The following is a 22,118-nucleotide window of genomic DNA, read 5'->3' on the forward strand; positions in this document are numbered from 1 at the left end:
CTGGGAGAGGAGAAGCTGGGATTTCACAATGAGTCCCTGATCCTGGGTGCGGTTTTTTAAAATTGTGGTAAAATACGTAAAACAGAATTTACCGTTAGTGACATTTAGTACACAACATTGTGCCACCCTCACCACTGTAATTCGAGAATATTTGTGTACCCTAGAAGGAAGCTCCTTACCACTGGAACTCACTCCCCAGTGCTCCCTTATCCCCCAGCCCCTGGCAGCCGCCAGTTTGCATTCCAGTGGCCTTGGCGTGCTATGCCCAGTGGTCGCATGGGTTGTGTGCCGATGGTATTAGGAGGTGGACCACTGGATGTGTGTGGCTGTGTGTACTGGCTGGTGCGTGGCTGTGGGTCCTCTCCAGGAAAGGCCCATGGGGTACAGGGCATCTGTGCCACCCCACAAGTGCCCTGCTCTGTCTGGTTGGAAATGAAGTATACAGTGAAGTTCTATTGGAGGGAGAGTGGCCAGGGGTGTAGAGCATCAGGGCTGTGTGGTCACTGTACCTGTCCTGTGGCGCTGTCCCTCAAGATAGCCTCAGAGATGCTGTGCTGCATACCTTTCCTCGTGTGTGAAGGATGGGAGGGGACCTGGCCCTGTGGTGTTGGTGTGTATAGGACGGGAGGGAGGGGACCTGGCCCCTGTGGTGTTGGTGTGTATAGGACGGGAGGGAGGGGACCTGGCCCTGTGGTGTTGGTGTCTATAGGACGGGAGGGAGGGGACCTGGCCCTGTGGTGTTGGTGTGTATAGGACGGGACAGGGAGGGGACTTAGCTTTCCTCTTAGAGTGGTTCCCCACTTCTCACCTCTGAGAGGAAGCCTGGGCCTGGTGGAGATGGTGGCCTTGGGCACCCTGAGATCTGGAAGGTGGGGGGCTGCTGGTCGGCTGGTCTCCAGCTCGCTTCCCAGCAGCTCTGCCTGGCTCCCCGTGAAGGCTGCAGGGGCCAGTGAGGCTGGCTGGGCACAGTACAGGAGTGGGCAGCTTTCCAGGGGCGCAGGGGCAAGTGAGTTGGGGGCTTCTGCCCGAGTCACCTGCCAGCTCGCCAGCCACCCCCTTGCACAGCTGAACCCACTCTTCACGTGGACTCAGGCCTTCCTGAGATTGCCTCGACTGGATGTAGGAGAGGGTGCCCTAGAGGTCTGGGAGCCCGGGGAACCCCCACTTACCCCACCCAGGAATGGCAGCTCCTTGGTCTCAGCAGCAGCCTGGGGGCCTCTCCTCTCAAAGGCAGCTCAGGGAGCCTGGCCTGAAGGGTTTCTCTTCCTCAAACTTCTTTGCCCAAAGGGGCCTGCTTCAGCCTCCATGGCAGGGTTGGGTGAGTCTGGCCTGGCCTCTCTCATGACCCCTGATGCTGGAATGGGTGGGTAACAATGAGGGAAATCAGGATGCTGCCAGGGGTCCTGAGGTCACCCAAGCCCTCCCCTATACATAAGGACACGCACGTGGGGACCCCAGCCCTGGCTCTGTGGAAACCCCAAGCTGACCTGGAGGAGGGGATCGGCCGCTTGGAGGACCCTCCTGGGTGCTTGGGGTGGGGTCTGATGCCTCTACCTGCCATGAGAACCCACCCCATCTCTCCTCATCTTCCTCCTCATCCCCAGTGCCTATGCCTTCCCCCTCCTGGAGTGGAGACCCGGGGTCGTCTGCCTGGCCTGGTGGGACCCCCTTCCTGTGTACCGCAGTGACTCACAGGGGCCATGTGAGGTGGGAGGACGTGCTTATCTGAATGTAGGAGGGAGCGCTGGTGGGGGTCTGGAGGCCATGGGGAGCCCAGGTCTGAGAGGGCCGAGCCCAGCAAGACCTGCCTGCCGGCTCTGGGTGAGAGAGCCCTTAGGTGAAGGGGAGGGGACGCTGGGATGGGGTCCTGGGCTGCAGAAGGAAGGGCTGGTGTGCCCAGACACGGCAGCACAGGCTCCGCTCGGGCCCCTAAGGGACCAGCACGGTGACCTTGGCCATGGGGGTGTCTCAGGTCTGGATAAGGTGGAAGTGCCGCTTGGTCTGTCTCTGCACCAGGGGAAGAGGTTGGGGGGCAGGGAGACCCAACCACCAGCACAGGGCAGGTGCAATGTGGGGGCTCAGCACAGATCAGCACCCCTCACGCCCTCCCTGTTTCAATGTGGGGGCTCAGCACAGACCGGTGCCCCTCATGCCCTCCCTGTTTCAATGTGGGGGCTCAGCACAGACCGGCGCCCCTCACGCCCTCCCTGTTTCAATGTGGGGGCTCAGCACAGACCGGTGCCCCTCACGCCCTCCCTGTTTCTACCCCAGGGCAGGCTCTGTGAGGGGAGCGGGTGCTGCTGCCAACCCCTGGCAGGCTGTGAGCGAGCAGGTGGGCGGGCAGGACTCGGGCTTCCTGTTTCCCCGGGGAGTAGAGCCTCTGGCAGTGAGTCACCACAGCCTCCATCGCCTGTGGCCTTGGGCTGGGAAGAGCTCGGCTGGCCACGTGGGCAGAGGAGGCTGTACTGCTGGGCAGGCCACTCCCAGCGGGGATGACCCAGCCCGTCGGTACCGCCTGGTCGGGGAAGTGGGCAGAGTTGGGAGCTCATTCGCCTCAGGGACCTGATGAGGTCCTGGGTGGACCCTCCCCACTGCCTACTAGATGGTGTCTCGGGTGCTCCCTGGAGCAGCATTCAGCCACAGCCCACCTGCGCCCAGGATCTGGAGCCCTTGAGCCATGCTGAGAGTCTCACTGCCCCTCTGCCTGGGAGCCCCGGGGCAGCTGAGGGAGGCCCTGGCCCTCCCAGCCAGAGCCAGCTCTCGAGAGTGTCCCGGAAGCCTAAGTGAGCATCATGGCCCTTGGAGGACACAGACTTGGCCTCTTCTTCTGCAGAGGGGTTAACAGCCCCCAAAGGGCAGCTTGAGGAGCCAGCGGGACAGGGGCTGCCTGAGGGCTTGGGTCCTGGCGGTGTCCCCGAGCTGGGTCCCAGGCACCTTGCCCAGACTCCGGTCTGTGGCAGTGGAGGCGCGGCTTCCATCCTGCCCTGCACTGAGACCCAGGAAGATGCTGTGTGCGTCGGGGGATGCATGCTTTGGGGACACTTGGGGCTGTCACACCACAGGCCCATCTCTCCAAAGGGGCAGATTCCAGACAAAGAGTCCCAGTGGGGAGGGGTGGGGCAGGCAGCCGCCCCCCGCCATGCTGCACCAGGACCCAGCCCACCGGGGCCACTGAAGCCACCATTGGAGGCAACGTCAGGGTCGCCAACACTCCCAGGCATTAAGCAGGACATGAGAGGTGCCAGGAAGGCCCTGCCCACTGGCTGGGGCTCCTGGCAGGCAAGAGGAAGCTTCGTCCCTGAGCATGGCCAGGGCCACTGCCTTGGCTCCTTGGGCCACCCCAACTGAGCCCAGCACCCCCCGCCATGGGGCCCAGGCACCAGGGTCACCTGGGAAGGGAGCGGCCGCCTTGCTGCAGAAAGGCCGGCCCGAGTGCAGGCCTCCCGGGGTCAGAACACTGCCCCAGAGGGGCCTGACCAGGCTGTTTCCTTAGCTCCTCCGACAGCAGAGAACGGAACTTGACTTGGTTCTCTGGAGTTGAGCAACAGCAAATATTTTTTCACACAACAAGCTGAGAAGTGGACCACAAACAGGGCCCGGCATTGCTGGGAACACGGGGCAGCGGGCCTGCGTGGAGGGTGGACCCCTGCCAGCCCCACAGGCAGCAACTGTGGACGGGCCAGGCAGGGCCAGCAGGGACCCAGCGGTGGCCTCGCAGGAGCAGGGATGGGTGCAGAAGGAGGGGGCGGCCCAGACCCCTTCCTGGCCCTGCCGGATGCACCCCTTCCATTCACCCAACCCTACCCCACAGTGAATCCAGCTGTCCCACAGGGACAGGGTGGCTGGGAACAGAGAGAGGCTTCTCTCACAGGGTGAAGGCCCCACCAGGCCTCTAAGCAGGAGGGGGTGCGGTGGGGATGTCTCTAGAAACAGCCCCACCCTCTGAGCCCTCATCTGTCATCCTTAATAACTGAACAATTTCCCAGCTGATCGGGGAAGTGCCTCGAGCCCCGGGTGACTGGGTGTGCTGAGGACCTTCTAGAATCATCCCTTCTGCAAAGAGCCTGGGATTGCAATAAGTGCCCTCCTCCTGCCCAGCCCTCCTGGCTCCATCATCTCTTCCTGTCCCCTCCCCACCCCCATTATCCTGCCCCCACACACCAGCCTGGCTCCTGCTGAAGAAGCAGGGGGCCCAGGCAGCCTTCCTCCGGAGGGAGCTTTGCTCCGCTTCTCTTGGGGCTGGGGGCTGGGTCCTGCCTGCACCCCCACCCCCACCTGCTCTCTCCGAAGGCCACCCTGGGACCCTGAGCTGAGAAGGCACATCTGGGACCTGGAGCTAGCCCCAGCTCCCTGAAGGGCATTGAGCCCAGAGTTTTTGTGTGAAGGCCCGTGAGTGGCCTGGGCAGGACCTAGCACACAGGTTGGCTCTCCTTCGGGGGTGCTCTGGGGAAGCTAGGGCTGGGCTGCGCCTGCACCACCCTGCTCCTGCCTTAGGGCCCCGGGTCCCCATGTGACAAACTCAGGTGTGGCTGGAGCTTTGAAATGGTGGAACAGTCAGGAGGAAGGGCGTGGCCAGGCCTGACCCAAAGGTGAGGGTGGGGAATGGGGGACACACGGCCGAGCCCAAGGGGCAGTGAAGGTTCAGGGGCAGTGGTGGTTTAGGGGCAGTGAAGGTTCGAGAGGGGCAGTGGTGGTTTAGGGGCAGTGAAGGTTCGAGAGGGGCAGGGAAGGTTCGAGAGGGGCAGTGGTGGTTTAGGGGCAGCGAAGGTTCGAGAGGGGCAGTGAAGGTTCGAGAGGGGCAGTGGTGGTTTAGGGGCAGTGAAGGTTTGAGGAAGAGTCAGGGAGCCATGCAGGGTGACGGCTGGGGTGGGAGAGGCCTGGAGCTGGGTTTGGGAAGCGTGGCCCCTGGACTGGGGACCCCCCAGAAGGGGCTGAAGTGGCCCCCAACACTCTCAGCCTGAGCTGCTGGGCCAGCCCCAGCCTGGAAGCCACTCCGCTCCAGCACCAGGTCCCCTGGCGTGCCTCCTGCCCAGAGCTGCTGAGCTCAGGGAAACGCCAGCCTGCTCAGTCCCCAGGGGTGGTGGGGTGGGGGGTGGTTATATTGAACATTCTGCCCGGGGCCATCCTGCTGTGTGCAGGCATACTGATAGGGCAGGGAGGGGCCAGGTGGGATCCCAGTCCTGCCCCTGGCCCTTCTTTCCCTGGGTCCCTTTCCAGAGCAAACACCCACAGGCTTGGGAGGACACAGCCAGCCTGAGAAATGGCCTTGGCCAGGCCAGTGGGGCCCAGGCAGGCTGGGGACTCCTGGCCGGGGGAGGGTGCCGACCATGTGCATACCAGGAGCCAATCCCAGAGCCGTGGGGCTGCCTGTCTGTCTTTCCTGGACCCCCTTGGTCTGCCACCTGCGTGATTGAGTCAAGGTCTGGTTTATTGGAGCAGGAAAGGCCCGGGATGGTGTCTGAAAGTTCTGGCAGATTCCATGTGCTTTACGGTGTCCTGAGTGAGTGAACTGCGCGTCATGATTTTTCCAGTCTCTTTCCAGCTCAGGGTTTGCCTGTGTCGCCCCCACTCGGCTGTGGACAGGGCTGGGGGCCGGGCCTGCTCACCCTTGTCTCCTGGGCTCCCTGCCAGGAAGCAGGGTCCTGGAAGGTGGGCCTGAGTCCGAGTGGGGGAAGGTGACGCCTCTGCTGTGGAGACTGTGCCTCCCGGGGTGGGCTGCACCTTCCTCCTAGCCCTGTCTCTCCCTCCGACGGTGGGTTCCAGGGGCTTGGGTCGCCTCCAGCCCTGGGTGGCCAAGGAGTGGGCAGGATCAACAGGGGGGCCAGAGGGCCACAGAGGCTGTCGGTGACCAGGGCCCACCACATGTGAGCGGTGTCTTGTGGGGCATCACCTGGCTGCAGGGGCATGGAGGAGGGTCCGTGATACCCCTGGGCCCAGGGCTGGCTCAGTCCTCAGCCTTTGCATCTTTATGACTTAAGCGGGGGGCTCTGGCTTCCCCAACCAAACCCCAGGGATATCCAGGGAGACCCTGAGAGGGCGAATCCCACGTCCCCTGGGGCTGCATCCCCCGTCCCACCCCTGGGGCTGGCACAACAGGGCACACGGCTTCGTCACCAAGCCTATGTCGCAGGGACTCATGTGCGTGACACAAAATGAAATTCCTCCCGCATTAGTGTAAAACAGAACACAGATGCCCAGTGGGAGGGGCTGGCATCCTCCGCGTCAGGAAGCCACCATCCGTTTGGGCTTCAGGTTGTAATTCCCAATGCGCTCCCTCCAGTGTTCCGTCTCCATCATCCGGCGCGTCCAGCTGAAATGGAATGGGTGTAAGTGTTTTTATGCCTCGTCTCAGTCTTCCCAGCTGCTATGGAAAAGCACCACAGACCCGGCAGCCTCAGCAACAGAGATTTATTTCTCAGTTCTGGAGGCTGGAAGCCCAGGATCCAGGCGCTGGCAGACCTGGCTCCCGGTGAGAGCAGCTCCCAGGCTTGCACATGGCGTCTTCTCGCTGCACCCACGGGGCAGAGAATGCAGGCTCTCTGCTCTCTTCCTGTGGGGCACTGATCCCATCCCGAGGCCCCACTCTCATGACCTCGTCTAAGCCTACTCGCCTCCTGAAGGCCCTGTCTCTAAATACCATCCCATCAGGGGTGGGGGCTTCAACAAGGGAATCTGGGGGGCGCAATTCAGTCTGGAGCAGGCTTGGAGGCAAAGAAGGGGACGCTGCAAAAGACGTCATGGGAAATCCTCCGGAGGGTTAAGTTGCACTTTCATTTCAAATTCCTTAAACTTCAAGGGCGTCTGCCAGGTCCCTAGAGAGAGCCTCCTGTGTGCAGCTTCCCTCTCCTCTCCAGCGCTCATCAGGTCCTTCCCTGCTGGTCCCCTCTAGCCTCAGGCCACTGTGTGAGTGAAAGTCGAGGCCACGCTGCCTGTGCCTCCCCAGCACTCAGTGACGGGCGTGGCTGTCCAAGGCAGTGAACTTGCAGAGCGCAGGAAGCTGGGGGCTGGAGAGCTCGCCTGCAGGGCAGCACCCCAGAGGCCTGGCAGGGTGGATGAGCTGTCCCGTGACCCGTCACCCCTCCACCAGGTCCCAAAAGCAAAAATGTTGGTGGGGTGTCAGGAGTTCCAGCTGTACCTAGAAATTGTCCCGCATCCTGTTCCAAGAGGTATTGTCCATCTTGGGGTCAGCACGGAGTGCCGCCTGCATGAACAGGGCCAGCACTGGCATTCACTGCCATTGCCCGAGGCTCAGCTCCACAGGGTGGCAGGCGGGGAGGAGAGGCTGCTGCTCCCTGGCAGGACGTTCTTGTGTACCACGTGAGCCTGTGGCTCCCAAAGGGGCATTTTGTGCCTGTGCGACCGACAGCTGTGCGGGGCATTTTGTGCCTGTGCGACCGACAGCTGTGCCCACGTGTCTGCTGCATGGCCATGCTGCCTCTGAAGGGACCCCGGGGCTCAGGGGACCTCAGAGCTCTATCAGTAGGAAGGGGGCCCTGGCTCTCCTGGTGGGCCTCCGGAGCATCTAGAGCTGTCCCAGGAAGTGCCCTGTCCCAGGGACCTTGTTACTGACAATTCTGCCAGTCTGCCAAGTCCATCAAAGGCATCACCGCCTTCAGTGCCGGGCCACCCCTCGGGGCTTGCAGGCCTGGTGTCCGGCTGCCCCCGGCCTAGCACAGGTGCCTCATGTCCTTGGACACCCCCTCCTCCATCCAGTCTGAGCGCCATGGCTCAGGGCAGCCCCGTCCCAGACCAGCGTCCGCTCTCCTGAGGGTGCTGTGGGCTGGGGAGGCCCAGGTATCCTTGCCACCTTTGCCCTGAGCCAGTGTCTTCCTCTCCAGGTTTTCATAAGAGGCCCCAGGAAGCTCCACGCCCTCCTCCCAGCACTCCTGCTTTCCCCTCTGAATTTTTATCCATCGTGGGTCCCTGAATAAGAGCTGACTGTGGGATCTGGGCTCAGAGCCTCGAGAGGCACAGGGGGAGGGCACCGAGGGCCTCGCAGTCCAGGCCAGCCTCAGGGTCAGGCCTCCAGGGGCCTCAACTTCGTGTCCTCCCCATGGGGTGCTTTTCATCCCTGGAGGCCAGGCTGGGGGTGGCTCAGGGAGCACCACCTGTACAGGGGGCAGCAGTGGGTGGGTAGAGACAGCGGGCCTCGTGTGCACTCCCATCCTGAGCCCCCTGAGCCTCAAACAAGAGTGAAGGCAGCGCCCAGGGAAGCACAGGCCAATGGGGGCAGGCACAGCCTTGTGGGGGCCGGAGAACCAGGTCCTCACCTGCAGGATCCAGGCAGGCCAGTGCTGGGCGAGGGGCGTGGCCAGTCTTCTTGCTCCTTCCTCCACGTATGCAGGCATTCATTCATTCAGTCATGCGACAGAGGTCGAGTTGAGTGTCAGCAAATACAAACACAGGATGCCTGGTTAAATATGACTGTCAGATAAACAGTGAATCATTTCCCAGTGGAAGTGTATCCCATCCAATATCGGGGACGTGCTTATACTGAAGACGATTATTTTTCATCTGACACTGAAACCTCGCCAGGTGTGTCATGTATTTCACTGGGATCCCTAGCTCCGGCCGGGTCGGCTGGGCTGAGATGCACCGGGCTGGGCTGCCCAACCTGAAGGCCCCGGCCACCCACCTGGATTGGAGCTTCCTCTGCCCAGCCAGAGTCTGGGCTCCTGCAGGCACAGATGGGCCCCCCACCGCTGGCTTCAAGGATGACCCTGAACCTTCCCTCTAGCAGACAACAGATCTGACAGGGTCCTCCCCCGATGAGAGCGGGTGCTGGGCTCCCCCATGTGATCCTGAGGTTAATCTTGGTGGGAGCAGCGCCGGGGCCTGTCCCTGCCCCCCCTCCACAGGAGGCAGCTGCGTGAGGGGGTGTGTGGTGGACACATGACAAACCCAGCCCAGGATCCCTTGGTGGCTCAATCCCCAACCCCCTCCCTGTACAGATAGGAAAACGGAGTCCTAAGAAGGGAGGGGCCTGTCGAGGGCCACACAGCTGCCTGGGGGGACCTCAGAAGGAGGGGTCTGTGGAGAGTACTCCAGGTCCCCTATAGTGTTTGAACAGGGCCTCCGAAAGATTCCTGTCCTCCCAGAACCCCAGAATGTGCCTTATGTAGAAACACGGTCTTTGCAGATGTGATTAGTTGAGGATCTCAAGGTGAGGCCATTCTGGACTGAGGGGTTCAGATCCAGTGACTCATACGAAGAGAAGGAACAAACCCAGAGACACAGAGCAGAAGCCACGCCGGGACAGATGCAGAGATCAGAGCGACGCTGCCACGAGCCCAGGGTCACCAGGAGCTGGAGACGGCGGAGGACCCCCTTTGCCTGCGGGAGAGGGTGGACCTGCTAGCACCAGGATTTTGGACTGTGGTCTCCGGAACGGAGAGAAGAGACCTCTGCAGTTTTGGGCACTCAGTTTGTGGTATTGAGCCCCAGGACACCGATGCACACATCGGAGGGTGCAGGGGTCACTCTGGGACAGCACAAAAGCTGGGGGGGCCCAGGGGCCACTAAGGAGGTTCCCACATGGAGCTGTGGCTGCCCTTGCTGGGTTTGGGACCCTCAGCCAGGTCCAGGCAGACAGAGTCTGTTTCCAGCACAGCCCCGTCCTTTTGCTGGGCGGTTCGCCTGGGTGTGTCCTAAGTTGATTGAATATATGCTGGAAAGCCGCCGAAATGCCGGAAAAGAGGCCCCCTCCTGCCTGCCCTGGGAGCCCAGGTCTGGCAGGAGGAACCACCTGGGCGATAGGGGTCTGGGGAAGAAGAGGGATTGGTGGGCAGCAGCCTCCCCAGCCACCACCCAGGAGCCACGGCTGTGGGGGCTCGGAGGGGCCTGTCAGGGCAAGAGACCCCCACATCCTCCCCTGACCTTGATCCACAAAAGGGCCAGCAAAGGACTGGGGAAAGGCCTGCAGTCGTGGGGGCAGGGGGATGAGGGGAGGGGACAGGAGGAGCCAGGACGCTGTCTGGGCTGGGGGCTGGGCTGGGGCAGGGGCAGCTGAGGGCCTGCGTGGATGTTTCCCGCCCCTCTGCACACCACTACGTGGCACAGGGCCAGGAGCCCCCAGGGCAGACTCCCAGCCTGCAGGACCCTCTGGAGCTTCCCTGGGTCTCAGATCCCTTCCAGGGACCTGGATGAGGCCAGACCCCCAGGGACAGAAGCCCCCTGGGAGCAAAGCCAGCCCAGTCTTGGGTGGCCACTGGGGAGGGGTCTGAGCTCAGAGCTCCCCCTGGCTTCCGTGGCTTGCCATGTGGCCAGGGCCGCATCTTCACCCCCATCCCGTTCCAAGCCTCAGTGGGTCCCTCAGTAGGTAGAACCCGTTGGGAGGGTAAAGCGAGGCACCCCGGGTAAGCTAAGTTCTGCTACGGACGGGGCCCCTTGGAGACCCAGATCAGACTCTGCCGAGGCCTCACCCCAGTCCCGCCCCCAACCTGATGATTAGCTAATTAATTCTGTCTCTCCCTCCCTCTCTCTCTCCCTCCCTCTCTCCCTCACTCTCTCCCTCCCTCTCTCCCTCACTCTCTCTCTCTCATTCTCTACCTCTCTCCCTCCCTCTCTCCTTCCCTCTCTCTCTCCCTCTCTTCCTCCCTCTCTCTCCCTCCCTCTCCCTCCCTCTCCCTCCCTCTTTCCCATTCTCTCTCTCCCTCTCTCTCCTCCCTCCTCCTCCTCCTTCCTCTCTCTCCTCTCTCCTTCCTCTCCCCTCCTCTCCTCTCCTCTCCTTCTCTCTCCCTCTCTCCCTCCCTCTTCCTCTCTCTCTCCCTCTCCCTCCCTCTCTCCTTCCCTCTCTCCCTCTCTCCCTGTCTTTCCCCTTCTCTCCCCTTCTCTCCCCCTCTCTCCCTCTCTCCACTCCCACTCTCTCTCTCCCTCCTTCTCTCCCTCTCTCTTTCCCCTTCTCTCCTCCTCTCTCCCCCTCTCTCCCTCTCTCTTTCTCTCTCTCCCTCTCCTCTGTCAGTTTCCCCACTCTCTGTAGGGCCCCCTTCACAGTGATTAGCCAAGGCCCAGCCCGAGGGGCCTGGGAATGGGGAGGGGGAGCCCAGCCGTGTGTCACCTTTGGGAGGGGAGGACCTCTTCCGTGCCTAGTGGTGCTGTCGTGCCTTTGAAGGGAGGTGTGGCACCAGGCCAGGCGGTGTCCCCCATGCCAAAGGCCACTACGCATCCCGGCCCCTGGGTACTGCTCCTCCAGCCCCTACTCGCTGGCCTGGATTCTCTGGACAGAGGTGGGGCCCGCAGGGGAGCAAAGGGCCACCCAGAGAGCGTGGGTCCGCGCCAGGGCCCTTCTCAGACCAGCCGAAGGATGACCATCCCGACTGACCGTCCCAATCCGCAGCCTGGGACTGGGACCTGCTGTGCAGGGTTCTAAAGAGGCGAGTGAGGGAAAGATGTGGCAGTGGGGAGGCCATCCTGGCCCAAAACGCAGTCACAAGGTCCTTAAAAGAGGGCGGCAAAGAGGGTTAAAATGGCAACGTTTGTGTTACGCGTATTTGCTACAAAAACAAGCTTGCCTTAAGAAAAACTGAAAAAAGAAAAAGACGATTAACACAGGCAGAAGGGGATGGCCGTGTGAAGGCGGGGGCAGAGACTGGAGTGATGTGGCCACCGCCGAGGGGTGCCTGGAGTCCCCAGAAGTTGGAGGAGGCAGGAAGGACCTTCCCTAGGGCCTCCAAGGAAGCGTAGCCTTGTGACACTGGACTTCAGCCCAGGGACACTGATGTCAACTCTGGCCTCCAGAACTGTTGCTTCAAGCCCCCCGCTGTGGTACTTTGTTATGGCAGCCCCAGGACACCCGACACCAGGAAATTGCATAATTGTTTGGAGGGAGAACATGGGGGCAGATTCACCTGGTTTCTATGTGGGGCAGAAAAGAGCCAGCGGCCAAGCCACCCCCAGGCCCCTCCTTGGGAAGTGAGACCCCCATAGCCTCACTGAGGGTGTAGCTGCCACCCACGGCCTGCCTAGGAAAAGCCCAGATTTCAGGAAGCCCTGATTAGGTCTCCCAAGACTCACGCCCTGTGCCGGGGGACAGGAAGGGGGAGGCATCTCCCCAGAACTCAGGGAGGCCAAAGCCATGCCCACGGAGGGGCGGAGAGCCGGGGGGCCGGAGAGTGAGGGCCGCAGCCACGGGCTGGGAAGGGGAGAGGGTCCGGCAGGAGTCCTGGGAGAGGGGCAGCCCAAGCCCAGCTTGGAGAGACATCTGCCCGAGAGCGGCCCCGGCATGTCCTCACCAGCTGGTGTGCTCAATCCAGGAGTGTTTTGTCGGGTCTGGTTATGATGATTCACAAACCCCTTTTTAATCTGGAACAGCTCCCACCAGGCGGGTCCCCCAGGATTTCCCACCCTACCCCCGGGATTGCGAATCTGAGACATCACACCATGATTGTCACGTGACATGGTGTTCGGGATTGAACTGTGTCCCCCAAGATTTATATATCAAAGCCCCAACCCATGGTACCTTAGAATATGACTGTATTTGGAAATTGGTTCTTTAGAGGTAATTAAGGTGAAATGAGGTCATTCGGTTGGGCCCTAATTCAACAGGACTAAGGCCCCTGTTTATACAAAGGAGGAATGGGGAGACAGGTATACACAGGAGATATAATTAAGTTCGCTGATGAGTTGAATTTGAATTAATCAAAGGGTGACTATCCGAGTGGGCTGCGTCTACTCACACGTGCCCTCTGAAAGCAGTGTTTCCTCTGGCTGGCAGTGGAAGAGGTGAAGTGACTGGAGGCAGCAGGGAACTGAACACATCCATGCTTGCTTTAGAGATGAAGGGCATACACCAAGGAAGGAGGTGGCCCTGGGGAGCTGAGAGCAACTCCCTGCCGGCGGCCAGCAAGAGAGGGGGTCCTCTGTCCCACAGTGCAGGAGGGGATTCCGCGGATGGCAGGAATGAGCCTGGGAGCAGATTCCTGCTGGGCTCCAGATGCGGGCCCAGCCCTGCAGATGCCTCGGTCTCAGCCTCACGGGACCCTCTGCAGAAAACCAAGCTCAGCTGTGCACGGACTTCTACCCTACAGAACTGAGAAGTGATAAGTGGGTGCTGCTGTGAGCTTCCAGGCTGGTGGTGGTTCGTTACGCAACAGAGGTAGCACGTACACCAGGCCTCTCGTCCTGCAGAAGGTTCCACCGTCTGCACGTGTCCGGTGGCCTCTCTGTGGGTGGTTCAGCTTGTTCTTCTGCCTCCAGTATTTTTTGCAAAGTGGAAGCTGGGTCTGCAGGCCTGCTGGACGGAGCTTACTTGATCGAGGCTCAAAAATGTTGCACGTGCCCTTGGTGTCTGTGTGTGGCCTCAGGTCCTGGTTGCCCATGTCAAAGATGGCCCGATGGACCTGCTGGGGCCAGCCCAACCCCACCACTGGGCAGGTACTTCCCCCGGTCACCTCAAGGTGGCCTGTGGCTTTACAAGCACCCAGTGCCCCCTCTGTGGCTCTTGGCCCCCTCTGAAGGCCCTTGCCCAAGCCCGTCCTTCCACTGGGGCCTGGGAGGTGCTGGCCGCCTTTTTCTCTTCCTCACTCCATCAGCATTACCCACATTCTCCTCTGCACTGTGCTGATCCTTCATCCATGGGAGCTGTGGACCCCCAAATACAATTCCTGCTGGAAACACCCTCGACCCTTTCTCTTTCAGGGCAGATTTTCACAGCAAGGCAGTGTTGAATTGCAGCCTCTAGTGGTGACAACAAGGAGAGGGGTTCCCTGGACTCCCCCCTTCGGAGCGTCAGGTGTGGACCCATGGAGTTCTGTGGACCTGCCGTGTGTGGTGGGCCAAATAACGCTCCCCCGAAGATGTCCATGTCCTGATCCCAGAAACCTGTGACTATGTAACCACGCGTGGCGAGGGGGATTAGCAGATATGATTAAGTGGAGGGCCTTGAAGATGGGAAATTATCGTGGATGATCTGGGTGAGCCAAGATCATCACAGATTCCTAGGGGAGGGAGGCAGAGGCTCAGAGTCGCTGGAGAGGGAGATGAGCGGCAGAAGCAAGGACTGGAGCGATGGGAGGAGAGGCCCGGCTGGGGAGGGTGGCGGTCACTGGAAGCTGGAAGAGGCAAGGAAGTGGATTCCTCCCTGGGACTCCAGAAGGAGCCAGCCTGCCAGCACTTCGGGCTTGGGATTTCCGACCTCCGGGATGGTGTGCTTAAAACATTTGTGTTGGCCGGGTACGGTGGCTCACACCTGAAATCTCAGCACTTTGGGAGGCCAAGGTAGGCAGATCCCTCGAGCTCAGGAGTTCCAGACCAGCCTGGGCAACATGGCAAAACCCCATCTCTACAAAAAATACAAAACTTAGCCGAGCATGGTGGTGCATGCCTGTAGTCCCAGCTACTTGCGAAGCTGAGGCAAGAGGATCAGTTGAGCCCAGGAGGTCCAGGCTGCAGTGAGCTATGTTCATGCCACTGCACTCCAGCCTGGGCAACAAAGTGAGATCCTGTCTCAAGGTAAAAAAAAAAAAAATGTGATTTAGCAATTGAATTTGTGGTCATTTGTAACCACAGCAGCAGGAAGCCCACACACCATGTTTGAATCATTGTCCCCTCTGAGATCCCACTGCCTCCACTTTGGCCAGTGGGAGCCCTTCCCACTGGCTTCCGTACCCTTGGACATGACCCCATTCCTCTTTGCAACTTCCTTGTTCTCTAGCAAAACTAGATTTTCCACACTCTCGAAACTTCCCTGCCCTGGAGTCAGTCATTCTCTGGGGATGGGTCTTTCACTGCGGCTCACATTAGAATCTGTCGCCTGGCGTGTCTTCATTTTGGATCACAGTGTCCCACATACCCACAATGTTACTAATTTTATCATTGTTTTTACTCCACCAAGGTTTAAATGCTTACCTGTTCTATAACCATATTTTGTGTAATTCTCTAACGCTCTGTAGCCCCCTCAATGGGTTTCCCACTGCCCACCCACCCTTTCATATGGCTTCTTCATGCTGGAATTCTTTCCTTGGCATTTCTTTTGGCAGCTTCATTTCATGTTTGAGGTGGCTGTGGTGGTTTTTCTCCCAACAAGGGTGTCTGCATTTGTGCTGCGTTCTCTCACGTTCCTTTGCATTGGAGGACATTTTAGCTGGGTATAATAGTCCTAGACCTCATTTAATCCTGTTAGAACTTGATCAGCATGGGACCGTCATCCTCTGCAGAAAATCTGCAGCCAGCTCACTTCACCCCTTTCATGGTGACTCACTGGTTCTGTCTTGTGCACCTGCAGAACCTTCTTTACCCTCAGCTGAAGAGGTGGAGTGGGATCCATATCTGGATGGAATGCATCCTGTGTCTTGTTTTCCTGGGACACCATGCACAGTTCTTTCTTTGCTTCATCATCACATATCTAAATACTTTTCAAATATGCATATATATATATAGAGAGAGAGAGAGAGAGAGAGAGACGGAGTCTCGCTCTGTCACCCAGGCTGGAGTGCAGTGGCATGATATTTCAGCTCACTGCAACCTCTGCCTCCTGGAGTCAAGAGATTCTCCTGCCTCAGCCTCCCCAGTAGCTGGAATTACAGGCACCCACCACCATACCCAGCTAATTTTTGTATTTTTAGTAGAGATGGGGTTTCACCATGTTGGTCAGGCTGCTGTTGAACTCCTGACCTCAGGTGATCTGCCCACCTCAGCCTCCCAAAGTGCTGGGATTACAGGCATGAACCACCGCACCCAGCTTCAAATATATTTTAAATACCAAAAACTGGTTGAGGCTTCTACTCAGGGGCACAAGCAATCCTCCAGTGAAAGTGTCGTCACCCTTACTCCGGTGCCTGGATCTTGTTGTGCCTTCACTATGATGGTCAGAGCCACATGTCTATAATGCGATTTCAGCCATGCCTCTCCTGTTCCTCCTGGCCTGGGTTCATTGAGTCATAACTGTATGGCGTGTGGGCTCTCCACTTGCTTCTGGAGTTCTGTGGTCTCCCCCTCTGCCACTGGCTGCTGAGATGAACAGGCTCATCTCATCTTCCAGTGTGGCTTCCATTGCACCTTGTCCTTATCAAGTTGACCCAGTGCCCAAATTCCTCCTGGGGAACTTCCTTCTTCCCTGGGTTTTGTTTTATTGTTGGCCGGGTTCTTTGTCTGCTGAAGTCCATTCTCTCTCTCTCTCTCTTCTCTTTTTTCTCCTTTCTTTCCTTTCCTTCTTCCCTCCCTCCTTCCTGGGGCTCCATGCCCTTCTCCCGCTGGGGGCAATCAAGAGTTCTCACCTCAGTCCAAGGGTCAGCCCTGGTGTCTCCCCAGCCAGCCAGTGACCAAAGTCAGGACACACCCCCTGGTTGCCTCCTGATGGGGACTAAGGGTGAGAATTCCAGCACTCCCAGTTTGGACTCAGAAGATGGGAGCAGTGTGGGGAGCAGCACCGCCTGTACCTCCTCTGTGACCCCCCTGGACACCCTCCAGGAGGTCTGTGATGCTGGCCTGCCCTCTCCTTGTCGGCTCTGAGTCATTCATCTCCAGTTCCTACTATGCTTGTTCGTTGTCCTGGGTTGGTGCAGCCCTCATACCTGCCCCCACACCTACCTTCACACCTGCCCCCACAAATGCCCCCCATACCTGCCCCTGCACCTGCCTCCACAACTACCCTCTCACCTGCCCCCCACACCTGCCTCTGTACCTCCCCCCACACCTGCCCCTGCACTTGCCCCCACACCTGCCCCACACCTGCCCCACCTTCCCCCACACCTGCCCCCACACCTGCCTTCACACCTGCCCCCACAACTGCCCCCCATACCTGCCCCTGCACCTGCCCCCACACCTGCCCTCACACCTGCCCCCACACCTGCCTTTGCACCTGCCCCCACACCTGCCCTCACATCTGTAAATGTCACACTGCCCAGCCCTGCAGTCCTCTCCCACTTGGCCAGTTTCAGGCTGCACCACTCCACAAAGGTGACCACAGCTGGTCTGGGGCTTCAGATCCCACTGCTGAGCCGGAGACCCAGATGGGTCTCAGACTGACAGTCTCAGACTGGCAGCCCCCCACAGCACCAGGTGTGGGTGCCGACCCACGAGACGTCACTTGGGAGGCACTTTGAGAATGTCCAGAATGGGTGTCATGATCCACCCCCCGCCTGCTGCTTTTGTCTCCCCCACCTTGGGGTGTTGCCACCTGCCTGTTCCCTCCCCCCAAGCCTGGGCGCTGTCCCTCCCCCCTAGTCCTTCAGGAAGTCTAGCCAGTGCCACCTTCAAAACACACCTTGGGTCCACCTGGTCCCCTGTCCTCTGTCCAACCCGCAGTCCCACTCAGCTCACGGTAGGCGAAGCAAGGCCCCGCCCTCTCCGCAGGGCTGTTTGGACGCACGTTTGAACCGCAGCGTCTTCGTGCTCCCTAAAAGGGCAGTTGTTATTTTTTCCTGAGTTTCCAGGATGTCTGCCTCTGTGTAGCCATGGGGTTGAGCCTCTCCAGGCTCCATGGGAGCGGAAAGTGCTGGGGACACCTCAAGGCTCATGTGGCTCTGTGGACCCCAAGCCTGGGGCCGCAGCCCACCCTCCCCTCCTCACCTAGCTCTAGCCATGTGCCCTGCACCCGTCCTGGTGCCCTGAGGCCAGGAAAGGGGGCTTCTGGGACCACTGCTCGATGCCGAAGGGATTGTCCTTCCCACGTGGGAATCATCTCACTGGACATTCTGTGACGAACATAGAGAGTCATTTCAAAATAAATCAAACTTCAGACGTGGTGCAGCAGCAAGGTGGGAAGGTCCTCCTCCCCTCCCCCTACCCCAGGCTGCACCTGCTGCAGCCAGCTGTGGGCACTCCATGGACAACACTGCACAGATGTTCTCTTATGACCTAACTCTGATCCTGTGCTTCAAAGGCCACGAGTAAGTGAAGACCCACTGCACTCTCGAAAAGCAGGAACAGAAAAAGTCACAGCACTGCATCATGGAGTAGCCGCCCCGGGTGGGAGCGTGCGTTTGCCTCCTGCGTAAGGCTTCCTCCAGCGCTGCGGTGGGCTGTGGGTTCGTGCCCAGGGAGTGAGTGAGCTGTTTCTTTGTGAAACCACAGCATCCGCAGCCCAGACACCCTCCCTCCTGGCTTCCTCCCTGCTCCAGGGTGACCATGTATGGGCAGCCCCGATGTCCATCCGGCCCTTTGTGCAGTCATGGTGCGGTGAAGGGTCCTGCAGGTGGCGCCCAGGGGTGGTGCGGGGCTCCGCCTGGTCTATTTACACCCAGCATGGCATGGGGCTCACTCAGCAGCGCGCCCAGGAGAAGCGCCCAGCCTCATTCTTTGCAGCCGTTCTGGAGCACTCCACAGGAGGGTTGAAGGGGGCTTCCATCTGCTGGTGCTCCCCAACACCAGGGGCTGGCAGACGGTCCTCGTGCTTTGCAGGGACGAACAGCGCTCTCCCCTGGGGTAGACCCGAGCCACAACAGGCAGCCAGGGCGACGTGCATAGGATTGTGTGCTCAGACCACACGCAGTGGCTTTTCGGGGGATTTTCCTTAGTCAGCCACATCGGGGAGGGCGCTAGGGCAGGTATCGGGAGCGCCAGTGAGTTGTTCATTTTCTGAGCACGATGGCGGCTCAGCGTTTGGACCCCCAGAGGGAGCAGGGCCCTGTGCCTCGGCCTCCCTCGAGTGGTCCAGCCCTCCCTCAGCATGGGTGCTGAAGAAATGGAAGCCTGAGCTGCCTGTCAGGGACCTGTGGCTGGAGTTTTACCCCCACCCCATCCGCGTTGGCCACCCAGTCCCCTGTGGCACGGGTGCATCAGGGCCTAGTGAGGTCAGAAACCGTCCAGCCAAGGGTGGGGGGATTCAGGGTGGGGGAACAGGCAGCCGGCTCCGGGAGGGCTTCTGGTGTGAGTTTGGGGCGGGCCGGCCCACTCCCTGGAGTTGGTGCTGTCAGGGGGTCCTAGGCCCACCTGCCTCCCACAGGCCTCTGTACTCGCTGGGCCGTGGCTGTTGGTTGGGGCGCGGCTGGGGGAAGAAATGGAGACAGACCCCTGGCTTGCAAGGACTCCAGGTCTGGGGTCAGAGTGTGGACAAGTCCGGAGGGCTCTGCCACCTGGCACTGCTGAGGACAGGGGCACATCTGACAGCCCCCTGCCTCTACCGAGCTGGCTTCGGGGCAGCCGGGCCTCCCGGCGCCAACACCTCCCAGCTGTTACCTGCCTGTCACCTGGGCGAGTCACCTGGAGCCGCGTCTGTGACATGGAAGGGAACGGTCACAAAAGCCACATCATGTGAGATGTGCGGGTCCAGCCGGGCATCTGGGGCAGACCAGGGCTGCACACACACAGGTGGGATCTGTGCCCAGTGCCCAGCCTGGCATACAGGCACCATCCCGGAGTGCCCCCATGGGCTGTACCCTAACAGCTTTGGAGGTAGGAACTGGGGAGTGAGGACCCTGGTGAGGACAGGCAAACTCAGCCATCACCCCCACCCCCGGCCAGGGTACTACACCCACCCCACCCCAGGGCTGGGGGCCAGGGGTGGGCACAGCTTGGGCAGGCCATCCTGAGCGCCAGGTCTGGTCGGCAGGCCGGCTGGAGGGCCCTGCCCTGCCAAGCGGGAATCCGGCTCCTCTCCAGCATCTGCTGCCCGCGGTGGGCGCCCAGGGCCACCAGCCCTAGCGGCTCCTCCCCTCCCCCCGTGCGCGACTGTCATTGTTACCATTGCTTGGCTTCTGCCAAAGCAGCCGCAGGACCGCCGGGTGCTTGAACCTTCTCCATGGGGCGTCCTGGCGGTGGTTTGAGCCGGGCGGTCCTCCCCGCCCTCCCCAGCCCCCCAGCCCCGGCTCCAGGCCGTTCCACTGCGCGGCGGCGCGGGGAGGGCGCGGCGCGAGCTGAGATGGTTCCGCCCGGCGCCGCCCCCGCCGCCCGCCGCCCGCCGCCCGCCGCCCGCCGCGCCGAGCGCTCCCCGCAGGATGGCGCGGGCCAAGCTGCCGCGCTCGCCGTCCGAGGGCAAGGCGGGCCCGGGGGGAGCCCCAGCCGGCGCCGCGGCCCCCGAGGAGCCGCACGGGCTCAGCCCGCTGCTGCCGGCCCGCGGCGGGGGCTCCGTGGGCAGCGACGTGGGCCAGAGGTAGGGGCGCGCGGGCCTGGGACTCCGCTTGGCATATCGCGCTTGCATCCTGCTCGGGCTGCGCTGGCTGGGCTGCACCTGCGTTGCCTGCAGCCCGGGGAAAGGGGGAGGCCAGGGTCTCCCCTCCTAAGCCCACCACAGCGCCCTGCTTCCTGCTGTGTCTCCAGCCTTTGAGAGCCTGCGGGACCCCCACTCCCCCCACTTAGAGGCTGAGCACGGCGGGGCTGCAGGTGAGACTGCAGGGGAGGGAGGAAGTGGACCCGGCTCTGTGCCAGGTACTGGGGGCCCCTGCCCGAGCCCTGTCCCACAGGAGCCCCGATCTTGCTGGTGCCAGCGCCACTTTCGGGGAGACAGGGCCGGCATCCGTGTCCCCACCCCAGAGGTGAGTGAGGCTGAAGCCTGCACAGCAGGTCGGGGCTGGGACACAGGGCTCAGGCTGCCTGGGGAGCCCCGCTGTGGGGTATGCTTGGGCTGGCGTCTGGTGCCTGTGGCAGGTGGGGTGCAGGTGGACGTCCTCTGGGGATGGTTGGGCAGGTGGAGCAGCGCCTACCCCTCCTCGGCTCTTCCGCAAGCTCAGGGTGGGACGCAGCACCCCCATTTCATGGATGAGGACACCGAGGCCTCGTCTGCAGCAGCCAATTCCTAGCCAGCACCTTTCCCGTGCCAGGAGCCATTCTAGATGCTGCGGGGGAAATGAGGATGAATCAGACCTGGCCTGGTGTGGGCACATGTCGTGGGCACGGAACCTGTTCCTGGGAGAGAGAAGTGCAGGCCAGGCCAGGACAGAAGAGCCGGGGCCTCCTGGGGTGCTGGTCCTTCCGGGACGAGCATGGGGAGATGGGCAGGGGCCTTCCAGGTAGCGGGAGCAGTGAGGGCTGAAGTTTCATCAGGGCTGGGGGGCAGGGCTGGCAGAGCTGGGCCTGGCAGATGGCAGGGCCAAGGGTGCCCAGGAGCCTCTCCCTTGCCCCTCCCACCTGGCCGTGGGCTGTTGGGCCCCTCCCCGCGCCCCCATTTCTAGCTCTTCACAGCAGCCCTGGGGGGCACTGCCCAGCTTAGTCCCATTTGCAGAAGAGGCTGTTGAGGCTAAGGTCAAGCGCCTGGCTGCAGCCTCCTGCAGCTAATGGGCAGCCTCTGCCCGGGAGGCGAGCACTGGCCAAGGCCCTGGGGACCACAGTCCCCTCCCCCTCCTCTTCCTGGATGCTAGGGTTGGGGGAAGGGGCAGGGCAGTGATCCTGGAAGCCCTGCTACAGCCAGCCCTCAAGGGGCAGGCTCCTTGCCCCATCTCTGTTCCTGCAGGGCCCACAGGGATAGCAGGTTCTGCCCAGGCTGCGTCTGAGCCCGCAGTGCAGTGCAGCATGGGAGCCGTAGCCTAGGCCCACCTCCTCCAGGAAGCCCTCCCGCATGTTCATCCCAGCCCTGTGGGCTATGCACTGTGCTGACGGTTCCACATGGGTGGCCTCACTCATCCCCCGGCAGCCCCTGAGGTGCAGAGTCCTTATAGCCTCCTTTTGCAGAGCAGAGGTAATGGAGCTGCTGCCCAGCTGGACTGAGCAGCCCCTGGGCCTGGAGCGTTCACACCATGGGGCTTGCACTGAGATGAGTAGGGCAGGCTCCCAAGCAGAGGAGGACTTGGTGGGTTTGTTCTTCTGGAGTGTGGATCTCAGGGAAAACGCAGGCAAGGCCAGAGCCGAGAGGCAGGTGTGGTCTGCCCCAGGGAGCTGGGGGTCGCAGTGCCTGCAGCTGCCTTCATGGGCCAGCCAGGGTCCGGGCTCCCTCAGCCCTCTCAGCCTCTGCCTGTCTCATTGTTGAGAAGACAGTGAAGCAGAGGAGAGGTCTTCACTGCCCACCAGGGACTGAGCCACAGGAGGCATTGTTGGGGGAGGGTGCTTGCTCCTGGTGCCCCTGCCCAGAGCTCCCCTAACACCCCTGCACCCACTCATGGGTGCTGCGGGCCGGCGTCTGTCCCTCCTCCCACACAGTCGAGCTCCCCCAGCCCTGAGCTCCGAGGTCTCCTCCTTCCTTCTCACTCCCCTGTGTGGGGCCGGGGAGGGACTGGGAGCTGATTAGACAGCGTGGCCTCAGTGTTGGGGTC

At 61.1% G+C, this 22,118-nt stretch overlaps 1 protein-coding gene across 6 annotated transcripts in view; it reads left to right on the forward strand.

The window, feature by feature from the left end:
• Positions 1–22,118, forward strand: part of KCNT1 (potassium sodium-activated channel subfamily T member 1) — a 94,140-nt gene that overhangs the window by 14,095 nt on the left and 57,927 nt on the right. For 3 of the 6 annotated variants that reach the window (XM_032165616.2, XM_032165617.2, XM_032165619.2), the window contains exon 1: positions 19,822–20,026. The exons of the other annotated variants lie outside the window; for them this stretch is intronic. In XM_032165616.2, coding sequence (XP_032021507.1) covers positions 19,872–20,026 — 155 coding nt within the window. In that variant the 5' untranslated portion in view covers positions 19,822–19,871. Of the gene's footprint in view, positions 1–19,821; positions 20,027–22,118 lie in introns of those variants that run through there. 6 annotated transcript variants of the gene reach the window in all.

The sequence above is a fragment of the Hylobates moloch genome, unplaced genomic scaffold, assembly GCF_009828535.3.
Source record: "Hylobates moloch isolate HMO894 unplaced genomic scaffold, HMol_V3 SCAFFOLD_10, whole genome shotgun sequence".
NCBI classification, from domain to species: Eukaryota; Metazoa; Chordata; class Mammalia; order Primates; family Hylobatidae; genus Hylobates; species Hylobates moloch.